Here is a 21043-nt window from a genome sequence, read left to right on the forward strand (position 1 = left end):
TACTCACTTTGTATTATTAAAATGCTACAAAAAGAAGGAAATCTTCCACTTTGTAGGCAGTTATGTGACTAATGAAAGAGCCTTTATGACCATCCTCTTGGAAGAAATAAGTAAATGCAAATAATTATTCACATACATATTTAAAAGTTGAACAGCTTATATTTTTATGATTTGGAAATCTTATAAGAGAGGTGTTGAATGGTACTTGACATTGTTATAGGAAGTACTATGATATAATGATTTTTCATAAGCTTATTACAGAGTAAATATTATCCATGTATCTATATTATAATAACAATTTTTTAAGGCTGAGTATCATTCCTTTACAAATGAATTTCAAATCAGTTTTAGCTAAAATAAGAATGTGATGTCATCATTATTAATCTAATTCAATTGTCTGAGTGTCTTTCCTTATTTTTAAAATACAGAGGTTGTAGTGGATCAGTGATCTTAAAACTGCAGTATATAAACTGTCTCAGGGCTACAGAATTTGTTTAATAATCTATAACCAGCATTTTAATTCAAATGATAAGATAGAATATATTAAAATAGAAAATGAAAGTAGGGTTCATTTGTTATACGGGTAATTTTTAATAATCAACATATATGTGCGTGTGTGTATATGTATGTGTACTAGGTCAAGATGAAGAAAGAGTGTATTGTTCCTGTGGATCATGATCAAAATTTTCCAGATCACTAAGCTAAATCACTGGCTTTGGTGAAGATATAGATTTTTTTGATAATCAGATGAAATTTAGACTTATGCAACATTTCCATGCCAATTAATCAGAATTTCCCTAAAGGTCTTCCATGGATTAATCCTATATTGAACTAAGAAATGCAGGCCAAGTAACAATGTACTATATATGTTTTAATTGCCTTTCTAGCTTTAGATGTCCTAATGATGGTATTTTTTAACTTATTAAATACCCTAAGTAGGAGATAGGTGTTAGATAAAAACCACTAATTACAATGAAAGTAAAGGAGGTAAATCCCTGGACTTTGAGCTGAAATAGGATTAGGATGACTTAAATTGGGAGGTGATGAAAATGCAGCTGAGTTGAAGGAATAATAGATGAGGTCTAGGAGACATGTACTGATAAAGAAATAAATTCAGGGCCAATGTAGATTGGTGAGAGGCCAGGGACCTTCATTTATTCAATACCTATACATTAAGCATACACTATATGTCAAGAACATAATAAGAACTAATGATACTACAATGAAGAAAAAAGATAACAATTCTCCGTTTATGTATCTTGTGTTCTAGTGGGACCTAAGGGAAAAGTGCGTGGAACATGGTTTTCATGGTTGAGGGCTGACAAGGTAGGCATACCAAGTGTAGGAAGGTGGATTTTGTGGGAACAGTACTATGAACCAGAAGTTGTTTAAATTAACTTGGCAACTTTAACCAAAAATATAGCAAAAGATGCTGGAGTAGGGTTTATTTGCAGACACCTAACATATAGGTAAGAAAACAATGAAGAAATTTTGAAATAATCAAACTATCATTTTTGTTTCAAGCACAGTATTGAAATCTTCTCTCAGGGTGTAGTTTCATCCTTATCCAACAAGATTTAAAGTTAGGAGAAAAAAGAGGATCCTATTAATATAACCTAACTATTACTTTGAAGAAAAGACAATATGATTAATTCTCCATATGACAGAAAGTAAAACCTCATATCTATATAAACATCTAGATGAAAGAAAGAAAGAAAATTGGCTAAAATAACAATAAAAACAAATCTTCAAACCATATATCTTCAAGAGTGTGCTCTCAAGTATATAATTTTCAAATAATAAATGCATTTATAAGTGATTTTAATCCTCTGTATGACTTTTCAAATATTTTGTTAATATATAGATATGAAGACACACATATAGACACTCCTCACAACTAGGATTGTGTGAATTTTTCAGTAATACCATCAAAATGATCTAGTCAGTAGGAAAAAATTAAAAATTAGTTTTCAAATTCCAGAAAATATTCTCATGCTACATAAATATGCCATGTATATTCTCTTTACATACAATTTAAAATTTTATGTATAGAATGGGAAATCTCATATTTTCAGCAAAAATGAATTCATTTTATAAATCTGAACTAGAAAAAATACAATTTTGGAACAATTAGACATCTGTTGCACTGTTTGTCTTCTCATTACATTCCTTTTTAAAAAGGTAACTGCAGATTTACATATTTGATATAACACAATTTATCATATGTATTTTAGCATTTACTGAATTCCATGACAGTTTTAGAATAATGAATGCCAACTATTGCACTTGAGAATGAAATAAGTGAATCATTGATAATTTGCAGAAATAAACAATTATTTACCTACGTTCACTTTATTTTTTCATCTTTGGATAAAGATACATTAAACACATATCCATATCAACCCTTATATAGTGTGTGATTCTATTTCCCACACTTTATATTGGAAATATAGTTATATGTTTATTTTCATGTATAAACTATCACCTGCTGGAGGGCAGAAAACAATCTTTTCAGTCATTATTGGTTTAATCTTCATTGCTGTTCTTCTAAAACTGATATATAGTTGTTGTGGCATTTTTGAAGAATGAGTAAAAGATTGAGAAAACCTCACCTCCATTCCCTTGAGTTCAGGGCAGTAACTGTCGACATTTAATTAACTCAATAAATACAGGTTTATAACCTCTACTATTCCACATTCTAAAATAAGCATGTTTAACTTTTACAATGGGAGCAATATCATTTATTTTTATTTTAAAACTTAATATATTAATTTTAAAATCTTATTGAATTTTTATAGATAACATTTCAGATATAACCTGTTTTATACTTTTTTTAAAGTGAATTCAGGAAGACTCCAATTCAGCATGAATGTTCATTATTTTTTGATCAGAATTCTATAGTCAGCTTCTTACTGAAGGTTAATCCCTAAGAAGTAGTTCTCAGTGTTTCTTGGATGGATAAAAAGATTTAACAAGAATACTTCTGTTGTTTGTAAGGTAACATTATGTTGAAATTTATGCTCAAACTAATGCAATTTTCTTTTACTTTTAGTCAGCTCTTACCCTCATGGAGCTCTCCCCCAACCATTACTGTGTTTTGGGCATTTTGCTAAACACTACATGAAAATGGGAAGGAGGTAAACTATTACCATTATACACTATTATGATGCCCTTTTTATCTAACTCAATTTAATCCACACCATAACCCTGTGAATCATGTCTCTGAATTAAGAAAATAATTGCTCAACATTAACCTAAAGAAATCTAATACTGAACCTAAATAATCTCAGATGGGTAGAAAGGTTTTAAATGTAACTTCCTCCATTTTCCTCTTAGAAGATCTTCAGGGCAAAGTAGTTTTGAAAGACCTATACAATGGACTGTAGCAAGAATGATCTTTTGCAAGCCAAATCATCACACCTCCACTTAAAATCCTCCCATGACTCTCACGTAGCTGTTGGAGGATTGCACATGAAATCCCCTGCTATTTTTAGGTTACATTAGTTTCCATAATTTGTTCATCCCTAATAGCATCAATGGAAGAAATAAACATCATTTAAAATTATTAATGATATTGATAGTATATAAGGAATTTAACCCATTTGCTGGTAGTTTTTAATGTGCGTGTGTGTGTGTGTGAGAGAGAGAGAGAGAGGAATTAATAGGTTGCAATCATTCTTATTCACACAATACACATCTAAAGAGAAAAGCACATCCATGTTTTTTTGCCTCAATAAAAGTGATCCTTCTATAGAAAAGGATCTGAAAAGAACATCAAGCTCAATAATTTTACAGACAGGAACGTTGAAAAATAAGTGACTTGTTTATATCTTATGCACTGTGATAGAGACACTAGATGGGGATTTATATGTAACTCCTGATTCTCATGCCAACACTGCCCATGTCACTGTTTTGTCTTGTTATATTTTTAACTGTGCACTTGCTTCCTCCTCAATCATCATCTAAACCTATTTTATTTGCATACAGATGTTACACGAAACTTATGCCTACCTAAATCTCAACCTCATCTTTCAACACTTTTTTCTTTCTCTGTCAGTTGTTCCACATTAAACTACTTTTCTTTCCCCTTACTCCTTAATTTTTTATATTTCTATGTTTTATCAATGCTCATGTATTTCTCATCCCTCAAGACCCAGATTAAGTACCATCTTTCTATAAAACATTACTCTTTGAATTCTCTTGGCAGGGTTGTTTCTTTGTGATCACATAACGCCTCAGACTTCCTTCTGCAAGTAGAAAGATTATGAGCTATATGTGCAGTGCTTAAAAGAACTGATTCTGGAGCCAAACAGCCTACGTACAACTTCTTGATCTGCAACTTAATCAAATGTTACACTTGGATATTGAAATAAAAACAGGGATAACAATGGAAATTATTTTATTAAGTCATAGAAAAAAAGTAAGAAAAATCTTTGATGATTTTTTTATCCTCATATTTTCCTCAAATTGGCTTGAAATTACTTGCTTCCAAGTTTCTCTATGTTAATATATTCAAGGAAATTTATAACATAATTCTTGTGTTTGCATATCATAGATAGTAAAACTCCTAATGTGCAACAGAAATCTAATAAGTGTTTATTGTATGAGTGAATAAATAAACGGAGCATCTGTAATCATATAACAAATGTTCTAGCCAACAGTGGGTTCTTTAGAATACCATATTCAGAAATACAATGTTTTGACATTTGTAGTACAAAAGATACTTGGATTTGATAGATATTTATATTTGGATAATAATTCCCAAACAAATAAGACAGATGTATATTAACATCAGAGTTGAGTGGAGTAGCTGGAAAAAAAGATTTTGCAATTGCTATCTAAAATCAGTTATCCTCAAAGCAATTTATTTTGTTCTATCATTATCATTTATATCACAGTTTTCCTGTACTTGGCATAGCAGAGTAACCAAAATTTACACATGTGTTATGTTCTTGTATGTGTTCTAAATGTTCCTTTCACTGACAGTTTAATTACTGTCACTTAAGTATGAAAAACAAAAACAAAAACAAAAACCAAACAAAAACAAACAACTTTGTAAGGGGGAAAAGATATTGCATCTAATTAAATTTGTAGCTAAGCACAAAGGAAGAAAAGCAACCTTCTAACTATGAAGTTTAGACAATTTTCCAAGGTAAAAAATGATTTATGGATAAACATAATTGTGACAAACTGTTTATCTAATAGCATTTGCATTCTCTTGGTTGTAACAGAAATATAAAATATAGTATAATTGCATTAAGGATGAACTAAAAATTCTTATCTATATTTTTATTTTCCTAGATTATTTATGAAATAACATTCCAAAATAATGAGTGAATTTTTTTTTTTTTTTTTTGTGGTACGCGGGCCTTTGACTGTTGTGGCCTCTCCCGCTGCGGAGCACAGGCTCCGGACGCGCAGGCTCAGCGGCCATGGCTCACAGGCCTAGCCGCTCTGCGGCATGTGGGATCCTCCCCGACCAGGGCACGAACCCGTGTCCCCTGCATCGGCAGGTGGACTCTCAACTACTGCGCCACCAGGGAAGCTCAATGAGTGAATTTTGAATGTAAAATTTTATTTTAATGCAGGAGAAGAAAGACATATGATCAATTTTCTAAAAAAAAAAAAAAAAGACTGGGAGGGCATTATGCTAGGTGGAATAAGTCAGATGTAGAAAGACAAATACTGTATGATATCACTTACATATGGAATCTAAAAAATACAACAAACTACTGAATATAACAAAATAGAGACTCTCATATATAGAGAACAAACTAGTGGTTACCAGTGGGGAGTTGGGGAGGGGATACAGAGGGATGAACGAGTGGGAGGTACAAACTATTGAGTGTAAGATAAGCTAAAGGGATGTAGTATACAGCATGGGAATATAGCCAATATTTTGTAATAACTGTAATTGGAGTGTAACCTTTAAAAATTGTATAAAAATTTTTTAAAAATTTAAAAAGTACAATGTCATTTGTCATTACTGATACATGTTTATATATAGCAATGATGACTCCCTTTCCTCCAACTAACTCTAATAACAAGATTAAATAATTATTTTTAAATTTATCAAATCATAGCAACAGGCCTAAAGCAATAATTTTCCATGTGTGGTCTCTTTACCAGAAGTATTATTTTCACCTGGGAACTTGTTAGAACTGTAAATTCTCAAGCCCTACCAGAGAACCATTAAATCAGACACTCTAGAGTTGGGTCCCAACAATCAGTATTTAACAAGTCCTCCAGGTGGTTCTGACACATACTAAAGAAATATTCTCAAATAAAAAGATGCATATTGATAACAGAATTAAATGGAGGAGAGTAGATACATGGTAATAAGCCGAGTATAATGGGGCACACTAAACCACTGTTTTAGACATCTAAAGTTCTTAGAGATAATCAATTTTGCCTATGGCACATAAAAAATCAAGGGCAAGAATGGTTAGGTCTCTTCTATACTGATTTAAGTTAATCAACATTTTGGAAATAGCTTTTTGTGTGGCAACATCTTTATTTCTTCAATATGTCAAAAGTTGCAATGCCTGAAAACAATCTAACTTTACTATTAAAACAACTGCTTCATGAGACTAGTTTAACACTTAACTTTGTAAACATTTGGACAAGGGTGTGGGCAAGCCCAAATTGACTGCCTCTTTCAAATTCTAAATTGTGTTTCTAGGAAGACACTGGGTGAAAACCCTGACACTTATTTATGTGATTTCTTATTCAATTGCATGTTCAATTTCAAATTTATTAATTTATTCAACAAATGTTTATTGAGCATTTAATTTATCCAGGCACTAAGTAAGAGGAATATCTCTCCTGATGCTTCATAAACAGATGACATCAGCTTTAAAAAGGAAATTCTTGAGAGCTACAGAGAGGCCCACTTCTTGAATTTCTTTGATCCATGTGGACTGTCAGCAGGTAGTTTCTAAAAGGGTACTGGTTACTGTCACTTTTTAAATACAGAGCTACTGTTGGTGTGTGTGTATGTATATATATATATATATATATATATATATATATATATAGAGAGAGAGAGAGAGAGAGAGAGAGAGAGAGAGAGGGAGAGAGAGAGAGACAGATGTGGAGGAGTGAGAGCTCTGAAGTTTGCTTTTGGCATCAGTCATTATATGAAGCAGAGTCATACTTCAGTTGCTTCTTACTGATAATCCCTCCATATTTGCATGTTCATATTTGATGTGGAAATTCAAAGTTTGCTTCAATAGTTAAATAAAGTTCTACTTTCTAATCCAGTGACACTTTTTGAAAAGATTCCTTGTGGTAGGCAGTGAACTGAGTACATGACAAAATCTCTAATAACTTCTCAACACATAGAAATATTAGATACACTTAAATGTAATAAATACTTAAGTCATGTTGACACCAAAGAAGGATTTATAATTCAGAAATAAATACCTTACCAAAAGAAGGCCACAAATATAAATACATTGATGTGAGTTGGTGCCACTATATAGTTCACACATTGTAAGTGGTTTAAAACTTGGCACCAAAATAAAGCCAAAGCCAGAAATACACTATCCAGATATGAAATGGAGTTGAAATGGTGCCACCGTCCAGTTTTATGGTTGAAATTACCGATGGTGGAGAACTAGGGTTGAAATAAACCAAATCCAGAATAAAATAAAACGACGTTTGTCAACCCTGATGTTAGGAAACCAAGCCGAGATAGCTACATAAGGACTGATAGGGAGTTCTATCCTACAGGACCTAGGCAGACATATTGATACCTCGAGACTGGTAAATTCAAAAAGAATCACTAATTAAATTAAAGGAAAAAATATAAGAAATAACAAGTGTAACAGTGTGTGTGTTCCATATTGTTCATTTTGAAAAAAGTAACTATAATATTAGAAAGATCTGATTTTGGTTTTTTGTTTGATTTTTTTAGAAAGATCTTATTTTTTATACTCAGAACTTTGGTTTATGTGAGAAACATCATTAATCAGTAAATATTTCAAACTTATTTTAATCTGTAACGTCTCTTCACTTTGCTTCTCTGGAAGTGATTTTATTCCTAGCTAAATTCTACACTGTAGTATTCTCATCATATTACATTTATCTTTTGCAGTTTTATAATCACCTTTGTTATTCAGATATATTTATGTGTACAGTGCTAGAGTCTATATTGGATATTCAAGTTTATCTATGGGAGTTTGGTGTTTAAGAGGAATGTTGAGGTCCTGGGCCTTATCCCTCGTACCAACAGACCACTGGATTTTAAAGAAGCTTTCAAGTGTTGATTGTCTGATGTATATGAAGGGATGATGAGACCCCAGGACATTACACAAGTGGGCATACTACTGAGAAGGTGAGTTTTGATAGTATTTGCAAAATCATCTCTTCTACCTTTCTTGATGATGCCTTTACCATAGATTATGAAAAGTGGATTGTTATAAATTTTTAGAGCATTATTATTATTATTTTTTGCCATATGCGGGCCTCTCGCTGTTGTGGCCTCTCCCGTTGTGGAACACAGGCTCCGGAAGCGCAGGCTCAGCGGCCATGGCTCACGGGCCTAGCCGCTCTGTGGCATGTGGGATCTTCCCGGACTGAGGCACAAACATGTGTCCCGTGCATTGGCAGGTGGACTCTCAACCACTGCGCCACCAGGGAAGCCCCTGTAGACTTTTTAATGATGGCCATTCTGACTGCTGTGAGGTGGTACCTCATTGTAGTTTTGACTTGCGTTTCTGTAATAATTAGCAATGATGAGCATTTTTTCATGTGCCTATTGGCTACCTGTAAGTCTTCTTTGGAGAAATATCTATTTAGGTCTTCTGCCCATTTTCGACAGGGTTGTTTGCCTGTTTTTTTGTTGTTGTTATTGAGTGGTATGAGCTGCTTGTATATTTTGAAAATTAAGCCCTTAACAGACATATCATTTGCAAATATTTTCTCCCAGTCCATAGGTTGTCTTTTCGTTTTGTTTATGGTTTCCTTTGCTGTGCAAAATCTTCTAAGTTTGATTAGGTTCCATTTATTTATCACTGCTTTTATTTCTATTGCCTTGAGAGACTGACCTAAGAAAACACTGGTTCAATTTATGCCAGAGAATGTTTTGCCTATGTTCTCTTCTAGGAGTTTTATGGTGTCATGTCTTATATTTAAGTCTGTAAGCCATTTTGAGTTTATTTTTGTGTATGGTGTGAGGCTGTGATGTTGGAGGGGATGTGGAGTAAAGAGAACCCTCCTGTACTGTTGGTGGGAATGTAAATTGGTGCAGCCACTATGGAAAATAGTACGGAGGTTCCTCAAAAAACTAAAAATATAGTTGCCATATGATCTAGCAATTCCAGTTTTGGACATATATCCAGACAAAACTATAATTCAAAAAGATACATGCACCCCTATATTCATCGCAGCACTATTTATAATAGTCAAGACATGGAAACAACCTAAATGTCCATCAACAGATGAATGTATAAAGGAGATGTGATATACCCACACACACACAATGGAATATTACTCAGCCATAAAAAGATTGAAATAATGCCATTTGCAGCAACATGGATGAACCTAGAGATGATCATACTAAGTGAAGTAAGTCAGAAAGAGAAAGACAAATACTATATGATATGACTTATATGTGGAATCTAAAGTACACCACAAATGAACTTATCTATGAAACAGAAACAGACTCAAAGATATAGACAGCAGACTTGTGGTTGCCAAGGGGGATGGGGGAGGGAAGGATTGGGAGTTTGGGATTAGCAGATTCAAGCTATTATATATAGGATGGATAAAAAACAAGGTTCTACTGTATAGCATAGGAAACTACATTCAATATTTTGTGATAAACCATAATGGAAAAGAATGTGAAAAAGGATATACATATATATAACTGAATCACTTTGTTGTATAGCAGAAATTAACACAACATTGTACATCAACTAAACTTCAATAAAATTAAAAAAAACAAACAAACTACTCTTTAGGGGAAAAAATGTCAGTTGAAATTCTCCAAAAGGAGCTAAATAATGGCAACATTTTCAAATATTACTCTAGTAGTATTTTTATTCATCTATTAGTGGGGTGGAGTGGTAGGTAGAATTAAAATTATCTAACTCAGCTCTGTCAGTAAGTTGGTAATTTTAATAATCACCTAGCCTTCTTTAAAACCTTGTATCTATGAGCAACCCATAAGGTTACAATGGGAAAAGGCAATGTTAAGTTATGCAAATGATTTAACAAAAGATACATGAATGTCAGGGAAGTTAGGATTACAACCAAGCTTAATAGATAAATGTTTAGATTCATCCTTTTCATCAATAAATTAAAACTATATGAAAAATTGATACAATCTGTTTATTAAGATGTAAAATCAATTGGTTATTTTGAAACTACCAGTTGTATTTAGTCAGTAATAATGAAAGTAAACACCAATATTAGACTGAATATTAGAGAACATAAAACACAAGTAATAGTGGCTCTTCTTGTTTTCCCCTTTAATTCTCAGTGCTCTTGGCCTCTTTATGATGTCACCTCTCAACATCACTAATTGGAACTCACAGTCCTTAAGTCCTGGCAAATCATAGGTGGGGGAAATGTCTGTACCAAGATCGTAAGTCCTCTTGTCAAATTTTATGTTTTAAAATAACTGAAATGCTCTAGTTAACTTTACATTTATTCTTTTTAATGTAAAGAGATGTTTGTTATATTATTATTATTATGTCACCGACAAACAAGAGAGTGTGTGTTTAACAGACACTTATGTTCTCAAGCAATATCATAAGTCTTGTTCTGATCCCAGACTTAACTAATTCATTCACTTGGATAAAATATATACATGGTTATGGATAATTCTTTTTCCATGTGATTCTTCATTTTTTTTATCATATTGTATTTTGGATCATATAGAATGAAAGAATTCATGATTGACATTCAGATAACTATCATCTCCTTAGAGGCCATTTGGAAATTTATAAGAACTTTTTTTTTGTCACAGTGACTAAGGAGTGCTGCTGAACTTTACAGAGCATGGGTCAAGGGTGTTAAACCTTTGGTAGTAAGTGGGGCAGCCCAACACAAAGAAGAACAACTAAACACTAATTGTATCCCCTTGAGAAATATTGAGTATGCAAAAGTACTTTGCAATGAAAAGCAGACTGTGCAGACATGGGAAGTTTGATGATAATAGTGTCCTTATTCTTAATTTATCTTGTGTTAAAGTGAGGTAGGAAAATAAAACCTTTCAATTATGTATACCTTTTTACTGTGAAGACATGGAACAAAGGCAAAGGCATGTAACTCTGGAAATATAAAGGAAAGTGTAACTGGGTTTTCTTTGGACTCTACTGTTAAAGAAAAGATAAAACACAAATCTTGAAAATAAAACAGGCTTCCCTGTGCCTACCTCGTTATAATACAATCACTACTTTAAAGGACAATCTTTAGTAAAATGTTTGACTGTATTTGTCCTGATTACTTTAGATGTTGAGTGACTTGCTCACTATTACACAGTAATCTCTGCTTGGGAATATACCATGACAGAATAACATCATATTGTACTTACTTTAAAATGTTTAAGCACAATAAAATATTGATTTCATTACTACTATCATGAGGATTGTGTAGCTTTCAAAGGACTTCACCATAATGGTTAAAACCTATTTTTGGTTTTATGACTATTTCTTTATGTTGTTTTCTACTGTAATCCCCAAACTCTTGTGCTATTGTTGAATAAAAGTGTGGTTGAATTCATAATCAAATGGCTTCATTGTTAGCCAATGAAGCCCACATAAAAATCCTTAATTATCATATTTATCATATTTCCTTAGGCTCAAGTGGCAACTTCCCATTCTCTTAACAGAGAATTTGAGATGCAGAAAATAATTTTCTTCTTGTCTTTCCTCTGAACTCTTCTAACAATGATAGGAACTTAATATTAGACTTACATTTCTGTGCCATGACTACCAACTTTGTACCTGATAAAGAAAATTCTCCTCTTTGAGCTCAGTACACCCCCCGCCCACTTAATCTTCTTTAATACCTTTATTCATCCAAACTGCAACAACCCAAGAGTTTCACCTCTTCTTGCCTTTGTCTTCAATCCAGGTTGTGTCAGTCAACTAAATCCTTCCATTATTAATACTGAATAGGTCTATGACTTCTGAGGGAAGTGCAAGAGGTTTGCCCAAAGATTTGGCATCAAATAGGTATCTAAAAATCTGAACTTTAAAAACCTCCAGCATTAGCTTCCAGATCTCATATCCACTGTACATTTTATCTTTCTCTCCCTTGTGCTGCATTAATAAGCCCTCTCTTACTATCTTGGCCTAGGGATTCACCTTGATATAAAACAGGATTTACTGAATTTGGCACTATTGACATTTTAGGGGGGATAACTCTTTATTGGAGTTGAGGACTGGGTGGGGGGCCGGGAGGAATGGGGGTCCTGTGCATTATAGTGAATTAAATTTACTTAATAATTATAGGGCTCTTCATATTTTTGTTGTTTCATCTTGTGTCAGTATTGGTAAATAAACTGAGTTTTACAAGGAGCTCATCTATTTCACTTGAGTTGCTCAGTTTATTATAATAACATTGTTACTGATATTCCTCATTATCCTTTAAAATCTATATAATTACAAAACCTTCATCTCTCCAGATATTGGTAATTTGTGTGTTCTCTCTGTTTTTCTTCATCAGTTTTCCTAAAAGTTAATAAATTTTAATAATGTTTTCAAAAACAAATTTTGGATTTTTATATTTGCTCTAATTTGTTTTTTTTAATTTTTATTTTATATTGGAGTATAGCTGATTACAACATTGTGTTAATTTCAGGTGTACAGCAAAGTGATTCAGTTATACATATACATATATGTATTCTTTTTCAAATTCTTATCCCATTTAGGTTATTACAGAATATTGAGCATGGTTCTCTGTGCTATACAGTAGGTCCTTCTTGGTTATATACTTTTAAATATAGCAGTGTGTATATGTCAATTCCAAATTCCCAATTTATCCATATGCCTCACCTTTCCTTTTTGGTAACCATAAGTTTGTTTACTATGTCTGTGTGTCTGTTTCTGTTTTGTAAATAAGTTCATTTTTATCATTTTTTTAGATTCCACATATAAGTGATATCATATGATATTTGTCTTTTTCTGTCTGACTTACTTCACTTAGTATGATAATCTCCAGGCCCATCCATGTTCCTGCAAATGGCATAATTTCATTCTTTTTAATGGCTGAGTAATATTCCACTGCATATGTGTACCACATTTTCTTTATCCATTCATCTGTCAATAGACATTTAGGTTGCTTCCATGTCTTGCCTATTATAAACAGTGCTGCAATGAACACTGGGGTGCATGTATCCTTTTGAACCATGCTTTTCTCTAGATATATGCCCAGGAGTGGGACTCTGGATCATATGGTAGCTCTATTTTTAGTTTTTTCAGGAACCTCCATACTGTTATCCATAGTGGCTATACCAATTTATATTCCCACCAACATGGTAGGAGGGTTCCCTTTTCTCCACACTCTATCCAGCATTTACTGTTTGTAGACTTTTTGATGATGGCCATTCTGACTGGTGTGAGGTGATATCCCATTGTAGTTTTGATTTGCTTTTCTCTACTAATTAGTGATGTTGAGCATATTTTCACATCCCTCTTGGCCATCTGTATGTCTTCTTCAGAGAAATGTCTATTTAGGCCTTCTGCCCACTTTCTGATTGGGTCTTTTTTTGATATTGAGCTGCATGTGCTGTTTGTAAATTTTGGAGATTAATCCCTTCTTGGTCACAATGTTTGCAAATATTTCTCCCATTCTGTGGGTTGTTTTTTCTTTTTGCTTATGGTTTGCTTTACTGTGCAAAAGCTTTTGAGTTTAATTAGGTCCCATTTGATTCTTTTTATTTTTATTTCTATTACTCTAGGAGATGCACTGAAAAAGATATTGCTACAATTTATGTCAAAGAGTGTTTTGCCTATGTTTTCCTTGAAGAGTTTTATAGTATCCAGTCTTACATTTAGGTTTATAGTCCATTTTGAGTTTGTTCTTGTGTATGGTGTTAGAGAATGTTTTAATTTCATTATTTTACATGTAGCTGTCTAGTTTTCTCAGTACCATTTATTGAAGAGACTGTCCTTTCTCCACCGTATAGTCATGCCCTCCTTTGCCATAGAGTAATTGACCATAGGTGCGTGGGTTTATTTCTGGGCTTTCTATTCTGTTCCATTGATCTATATTTCTGTTTTTGTGCCAGTACTATATTGTTTTGATTACCATAGGTTAGTAGTATAGTCTGAAGTCAGGGAGCCTGATTCCTACAGCTATGTTTTTCTTTCTCAAGATTGATTTTGGGACTTCCCTGGCAGTCCAGTGGTTAAGAAAAGAATCCACACTTCCAATGCAGGGGGCACGGGTTTGATCCCTTGTGGGGGAACTAAGACCCCACATGCTATGTGGTGTGGCCAAAAAAAAAAAAAAAAGATTGACTTGGCTATTCAGGGTCTTTTGTGTCTCCATACAAATTAAAAATTTTTTTGTTCTAGTTCTGTGAAAAATGCCACTGGTAATTTGATAGGGATTGCAATGAATCTGCAGATTGCCTTGAGCAATATAGTTATTTAAAGCTATAAAGTTTTCTCTATGTACTGTCTGCCGTGTTCCACAATTTTTATTATAAATTATTGTCCATTTGCTTCTTTTTCATAAGTGTGCATTGTAAATTGTTTGACTGCTGGTTATTTAGAAGGAGATGTTTATGTTTCAAATGTTTATGTACTTTCAATATACTGTTGACCCATGAATAACATGGGCTCTAAGGGAGCCAATCCCCACAAAGTCAAAAATCCACACAGAACTTAATAGTTGGCCCTCCAAATCTGTGGTATTACATTCAGGGATTCAACCAACCACAGATCTTGTAGTATGGTAGTATTATTGAAAAATATCCACATATAAGTGGACCCATGAAGTTCAAATGCTTGCTGTTCAAGGGTCAACTGTAATTTTGTTATTGATTTTTAATTCAATTGCTTTATGATCAAAGAATATTCCTCAGAGATTACACAGAAATTAATGGACCATGCGTATGTACCACTTTTTAAATCTCAGATTTAATAATATTGTTTCATGACATTGTTCCTCTTTCAGAGCATTTAGAAAAGAGAAGTTCATAACCATGGTTGAAAATCAAAATTTATTCAGCAGTGTATAAATGTAGATTGGCTAGGTTTAAACCTAGAGATATAGTAGGGTGAGTAATTTTAATGCACACCCTCAGTTAAGAGATCACTAGACCAGGTAACTTATTAGTCAACACATCTTGAATTTTATTCAATTAATTCATTCAAATTTTTGTAGAGTGGCAAAAATGTGCCAGGTTTTTTACTGGGAACAAAAATTTTAATGAAGGTACCAAGATATTTTTGTACTGCACTTTATTCTTAATATTTATGTAATGTTGAAATAGGAAAACACTGTATGAGCATGTGTGTTTTTATGTGTGTGTGTATGCACATGTGTGTAAGCCCCAAACTCACTCATGATCAACAATGACATTATTTCTGTAATATAATGGGATGATGTATAATAATATTTCTTTAACAGATCTTAATATGTACCCCCATTACAAATAAGTAAGAATTAGATATAAAACTCCCCTTTGTGAGAATAAACATGCTCATATAGTACTAAGACAAATGGAAATTTATAAATAGAAACTACTTTGCAACAGAGTTTTATTTCTCATATTCTCCTAGAGAAGAAAAAAAGTCAAAATCCATATCAATGCTTGTGATATACACTGACACACACACACACACACACGTACACATTCACAGACAGACATGCATGCCATTGAGTGATTTGGATTTGGTTAAATTCTGAGATTATTTTGAGGATCTGATCTCACCTAGGCATAGTGTTTTTAAGATGATGTCTTATAATTCTTTCAATGTCTTATAGTTCAATTTTAAGAGAATTTGGAGCATAAAGTGGGGAAAAATTCAATCATGGTGTCACATTAAAAAGCCCATAGGGCCTCCCTGGTGGCGCAGTGGTTGAGAGTCCGCCTGCCGATGCAGGGGATACGGGTTCGTGCCCCGGTCTGGGAGGATCCCATATGCCGCGGAGCGGCTGGGCCCGTGAGCCATGGCCGCTGAGCCTGTGCGTCCGGAGCCTGTGCTCCGCAACGGGAGAGGCCACAACAGTGAGAGGCCCGCGTACAGCAAAAAAAAAAAAAAAAAAAAGCCCATAAATGTCCATATTTCAGATATGCATTTTGGTGAGGCTTTTATTTTTAATGTTTTTATCCATCTTGTTCTAGTTATGTTGAGTTTGTGTTAAAAACACATATTTGCTCATTTCTATTTTTCTAGGATGAAGTAATCTTACATAATAATAGAGATCTAAGAATGTAAAATATTTCTCTAGTTGGTCATGGCAAGTGTTTATGTACAGTAATGATCATTAAATAGAATGATTTTGTATAAATTAATTAAAACTTTCCCCTCTTATTTTAATAGCCAAAAAGTGAACTTTGGGACATATGATAATTACATCCCAGGTAAGAAAGTTCAATTTTTTTAAACAGGTATGATTAATTTTAGGGATAAGTGGTAAACAACAGCTGTCATGGAGTATTACTAAAAATCAGCTTTTAATTTTCCTAAGCACCTTTCTCATGGTCTCAGTGAATACCTTCTAAAGATATTTTGTCTTAATATCCACAGAAGATTAAGTGAATATGTTCAGCAACATAAAGGTGGACATATTTACAGGTTAGAACTCAAACAGTTAGATAATCTTACAGTTGAGAGGCAGTGTAAAAAAATGGATAAATAACTTCTTACCTGTGTCAGGAATGTCTTCTGCTACATTGCTGATATTCTCTATCGGACATATAATTGGCAAAATTGATTACTTGACAAGGCCAGTCAATCTGATGGTGAAGGACTTCTTATATCAAGTAATCAACTTTCTCTCATATATTAAACTTAAATGTATCTTTCATTCTGCATATTTTCTCATTGATCCTGATTCTATCTTTAGGAGACTCACAGGACAAGTCTATTTTCTCTTATATATAGCATTTTTGTACATACTTAAATAGATGAGGATATCTCTCTCACAGGTCTTATTGGTAACCTAAATATTTTTAACCAGTTATATTATAGTTTCCATGTAACTCGACCCTCACAATCACAATTCTGTAGGTACTCGTTATTTATCAATTTTCTTCATTAGTATGCCACTGATGACAATGCAGTTCTTGGGTGTATGACATTTACTCTTGTAGCTTAGAATATGGTTACTAAGGGGATCTTAAGTGTTAGCCTTTATATTCAGTCATATATTTACTGAATATTTTAAATAGGAACTGTGCTAAGTACTTTGGGAGCTACAGAAGTAGCTACCATAATTTCTGTTCTCAGTAGAATTGTATTCTAACCAAAAGAGTATAAAGCAAAAATCTAGATTGGAAGAGATAGAAAGATTAAAAGGAAACAGTAAAACTGTTTTTTTCCATTTACATTACAGACTATATTAGTTTCACAATGACTATATAATTAACTACAAAACTAGTTAAAATTTTAAAAAATCAAATTTTATTTTCTCATATTAATAGTACAGAATTTCAAACATTACCAAATACATGAAGCCATAATTTGAATCATTTATTAATTTACATATGATTACTTACTGCCATTTTATTTATTTATTTTTTCTAAACCAAATTTATTTATGAATTATTAACCTCTTTACAGTATACGGGCAATGGGAAAGAATGGGCAAGAGAAACTTACTGCCATTTTAGATCTGATAAAATTCTATTTATTCTAAAGTGTATGCTTAATGTATTCTTAGACAGTGAATTAAGTAAAAAATCATGGAATCAACAACATTTTGCCCTGGTATTTCCCAAACCACCACGGCCAGGAACAAAAAGGAGATCAAAACCTTCCCAACTACAAGACAAAACAGTTCCTGTGAGTATTGAAAAGATCACATAATTTTACTGGTAATAATCTTGTGAAATCATGTATAGCTATATATGTTACATATCATCATTGACCAATGGGATTTCTGTGATGATGGAAGTATTTTATATCTTTGCAGTCCAATTCCAATATGGCTACTGAACACTTGAAATGAGGCTAGTGCAACTGAGCAGTTGAATTTTACATTCAATTTGATTCAGTTCACATGTGGCTTTTAAATGTCATATTGTACAGCACAGTTAAAGGTAACTCAATTCTACTACTTGGAGAAAGTAGATATATTTAATTTGCACTTCAGTGTTTAAAAATTATTCCCTTATTTCATATTAAATATTTGCTCAGCAATCCCACATTATAGAAAATATGTATCCAAGAAGCACAGAAATCTGGAGATCCTAAGGCTACAGTTAGTATGAACATTCAGAAAATATTCCCCAGTTGGAGAAACCCCCTCATGAGAATCATGGAGTTACATTATACACTAAGAAGTTTCAATGCTTTCTCATTTCCTATAATATAGAATTCCAGATTTTGAATATTAGAAGATTAGTATTTCCCAATGTTTCTGGAATCATCAAGGAATATGAAAATGTTCCAAGAAAAGTTTTCACAAAATAACATATCATCAACTCTTGTTTATTTTAGGGAATATATTTAATCAGTAGTAACCTAGGTTTCTTCTGTTTTCTCATATTTTTTAAATTTTCCTTTCTTTCTTTATTAAATTTATTTTTCCAGCCATTAACATTCTTTCCAAAATTTGCTATTTTTGCAATTAAGCTTTTAAAAATATTTGATTAGGAGTTGAAAACAGAATGTACCATTCTGCTCAAACTAATGTCCACTGAATGTTATAGCTTTCATTATTGCAGTTTCCTATCTGATACTCAAATTATATCTTGTCAGGCAGAGGAGTATTAGGCTTTTACTTTTAACCACAGGTAGCATTCTAAATTCCAGAGACTCTGAATGTGACAATAGAGACCAGGATATGCCTGAACATGAAACTCTTAGATATTAGAGAATAATTAGTTTCTGAGTTAGCATAGAAATGGAAGGTGGGGAAGACATTCCAAGAAATCTCAAGAACACAGAGTAAAAAAACAAAAAACAAAAACAAAACCTAAATTTCTCATGATTGTGAAGAGAGGCTCTGATTTGTCATTAGTCAGTGTAGTTCTGTGAGAATTTTAACATAAAATCTTGAGGGAATTATGAAGATCCTCTAAATTAAAATTAGGCCTTAAATGAGGCATGGCTGTGCTTTAGTACAAAAAAGGAACAAAGTTGAAAAAGCATAATAAACTATGCAACCTACCATTTACCCACTATTTATCAAAATCTAAAATCTTTTCATGGTTGAAGTTAAATGTATTCAATATCTGGTAATAAAGGCTGTGTAACTCACACACAAGTTGTTCATTATTATTCTAACCAATATTTCAGAGATATGATGAAGACAAATTAAAGGGATCTCATAAACCACCATTATGGATGCACCGTTCTTTAATGAGAATTTCTGAGAGACCATCTGTTTATTTAGCTGCTAGGAGGCAGCCTCCACAGAAACCAGCTCAACACTCCAGGGAGGATGCTAAAGATGTAGCAAAACTTTTATCTCCATCAATAATTAAGAAAAGTAAGGAAGACAAGAAGGACAAATCAGATTCAGAAGCAGAGTCCACAGTTTCAGAGGAAAAACTTAGGAAAGGTTCAAAGAAAGAACCAGAAGCTAAAGAAGAGAAAGCAGATGCAAAGAAAGATGCCAAAATAGAGAAAAAAGGTTCAAAGAAGGGCAAGGAGCCAGTTACAGAATGTGAAGATGAAAAAGCAGGTGCAAAAAAAGGTTCTAAAAAATACAAGAAAGGTTCAAAGAAGGACAAAGACTCAGCTACAGAATCAGAAGGTGAAAAAGGAGATGCAAAGAAAGACTCTAAAAAAAATAAGAAAGGGTCAAAGAAGGGCAAGGAGTCTGATACAGAAACAGAAGGTGAAAAGGGAGATGCAAAGAAAGATTCAAAAAAAGATAAGAAATGTTCAAAGAAGGGCAAGGAGTCCATTAAAGAATCAGAAGGTGAAAAAGGAGATGCAAAGAAAGATTCCAAAAAAGATAAGAAAGGTTCAAAGAAGGGCAGGGAGTCCATTACAGAACCAGAAGGTGACAAAGGAGATGCAAAGAAAGATTCCAAAAAAGATAAGAAAGGTTCAAAGAAGGGCAGGGAGTCTGCTACAGAATCAGAAGGTGGAAAAGGAGATGCAAAGAAAGATTCCAAAAAAGATAAGAAAGGTTCAAAGAAGGGCAAGGAGTCCATTACAGAACCAGAAGGTGAAAAGAAGGATGGAAAGAAGGATAAGAAAGGGAACAAGGATTCAAAGAAACCTGGTGAGAAAGGAGATGAATCAAAGGACAAGAAAGATTCAAAGAAGAAGCAGAGTAAAAAAGATAAGAAAGATGAAAAGAAGCCCAGTGAGGCAGATAGTGAGTCAAAAGATGCTGCCAAGAAAGAGAAGAAAGATGCCAAGAAAGAGACTGACACAAAATCTGCTGAATCAAAGAAAGATGCCAAGAAGGATGCAAAGAAAGATGCCAAGAAGGGCAAGTAGGCCTTGGATGATAATTCAGAAGAGTATTTGATGGAACAATTTTAGTAGTCTGAAACTGAATATATGAAAAGGGGGATTCAAAGAATTAATGAAATAATTTTTTAAAAGGGGGAAAGAAGAACACAAAGATGGTCTCAGAAAACCTTCATTAAAAATATAAGAAAGACGTTAAAAGGACTTGGAGGATACTTATGCTAAATTTGGGGATATGAAGAATTCAATGAAAGATCCCTAGAAAGATTCATAAAGAATATTCAGAAGTTAATGATGTTGAATCTGTGGATACAAAGAAGAAAAAAATCAACAAAGGCGTCAAAAAAATTCAAGGATGCAGATATTGAAACCATAGATTTAAACAACCTGAAATTACACCCACAGATTTAAATAAAGAACCATAGGAGTCATGAGAAGAAGTCAAACGAATTTCATAAAGTCTACTTTCAAATAAGTACAAA

At 33.2% G+C, this 21043-nt stretch overlaps 1 protein-coding gene across 1 annotated transcript; it reads left to right on the forward strand.

Annotated features, from left to right (window-relative positions):
• Positions 1 to 10574: 10574 nt before the first annotated feature.
• CYLC2 (cylicin 2) lies at positions 10575 to 20588 on the forward strand (the record flags this gene model as incomplete). The annotated part of the gene is made up of 4 exons (XM_082625661.1): positions 10575 to 10591; positions 16509 to 16549; positions 17851 to 17972; positions 19431 to 20588. 4 exons carry the CDS (start codon positions 10575 to 10577, stop codon positions 20586 to 20588), a joined length of 1338 nt encoding a protein of 445 aa, XP_082481787.1.
• Between the last annotated feature and the right edge of the window lie 455 nt (positions 20589 to 21043).

The sequence above is a fragment of the Mesoplodon mirus genome (assembly GCF_964341445.2).
Source record: "Mesoplodon mirus genome assembly, chromosome: 1".
Lineage (NCBI taxonomy): Eukaryota > Metazoa > Chordata > Mammalia > Artiodactyla > Ziphiidae > Mesoplodon > Mesoplodon mirus.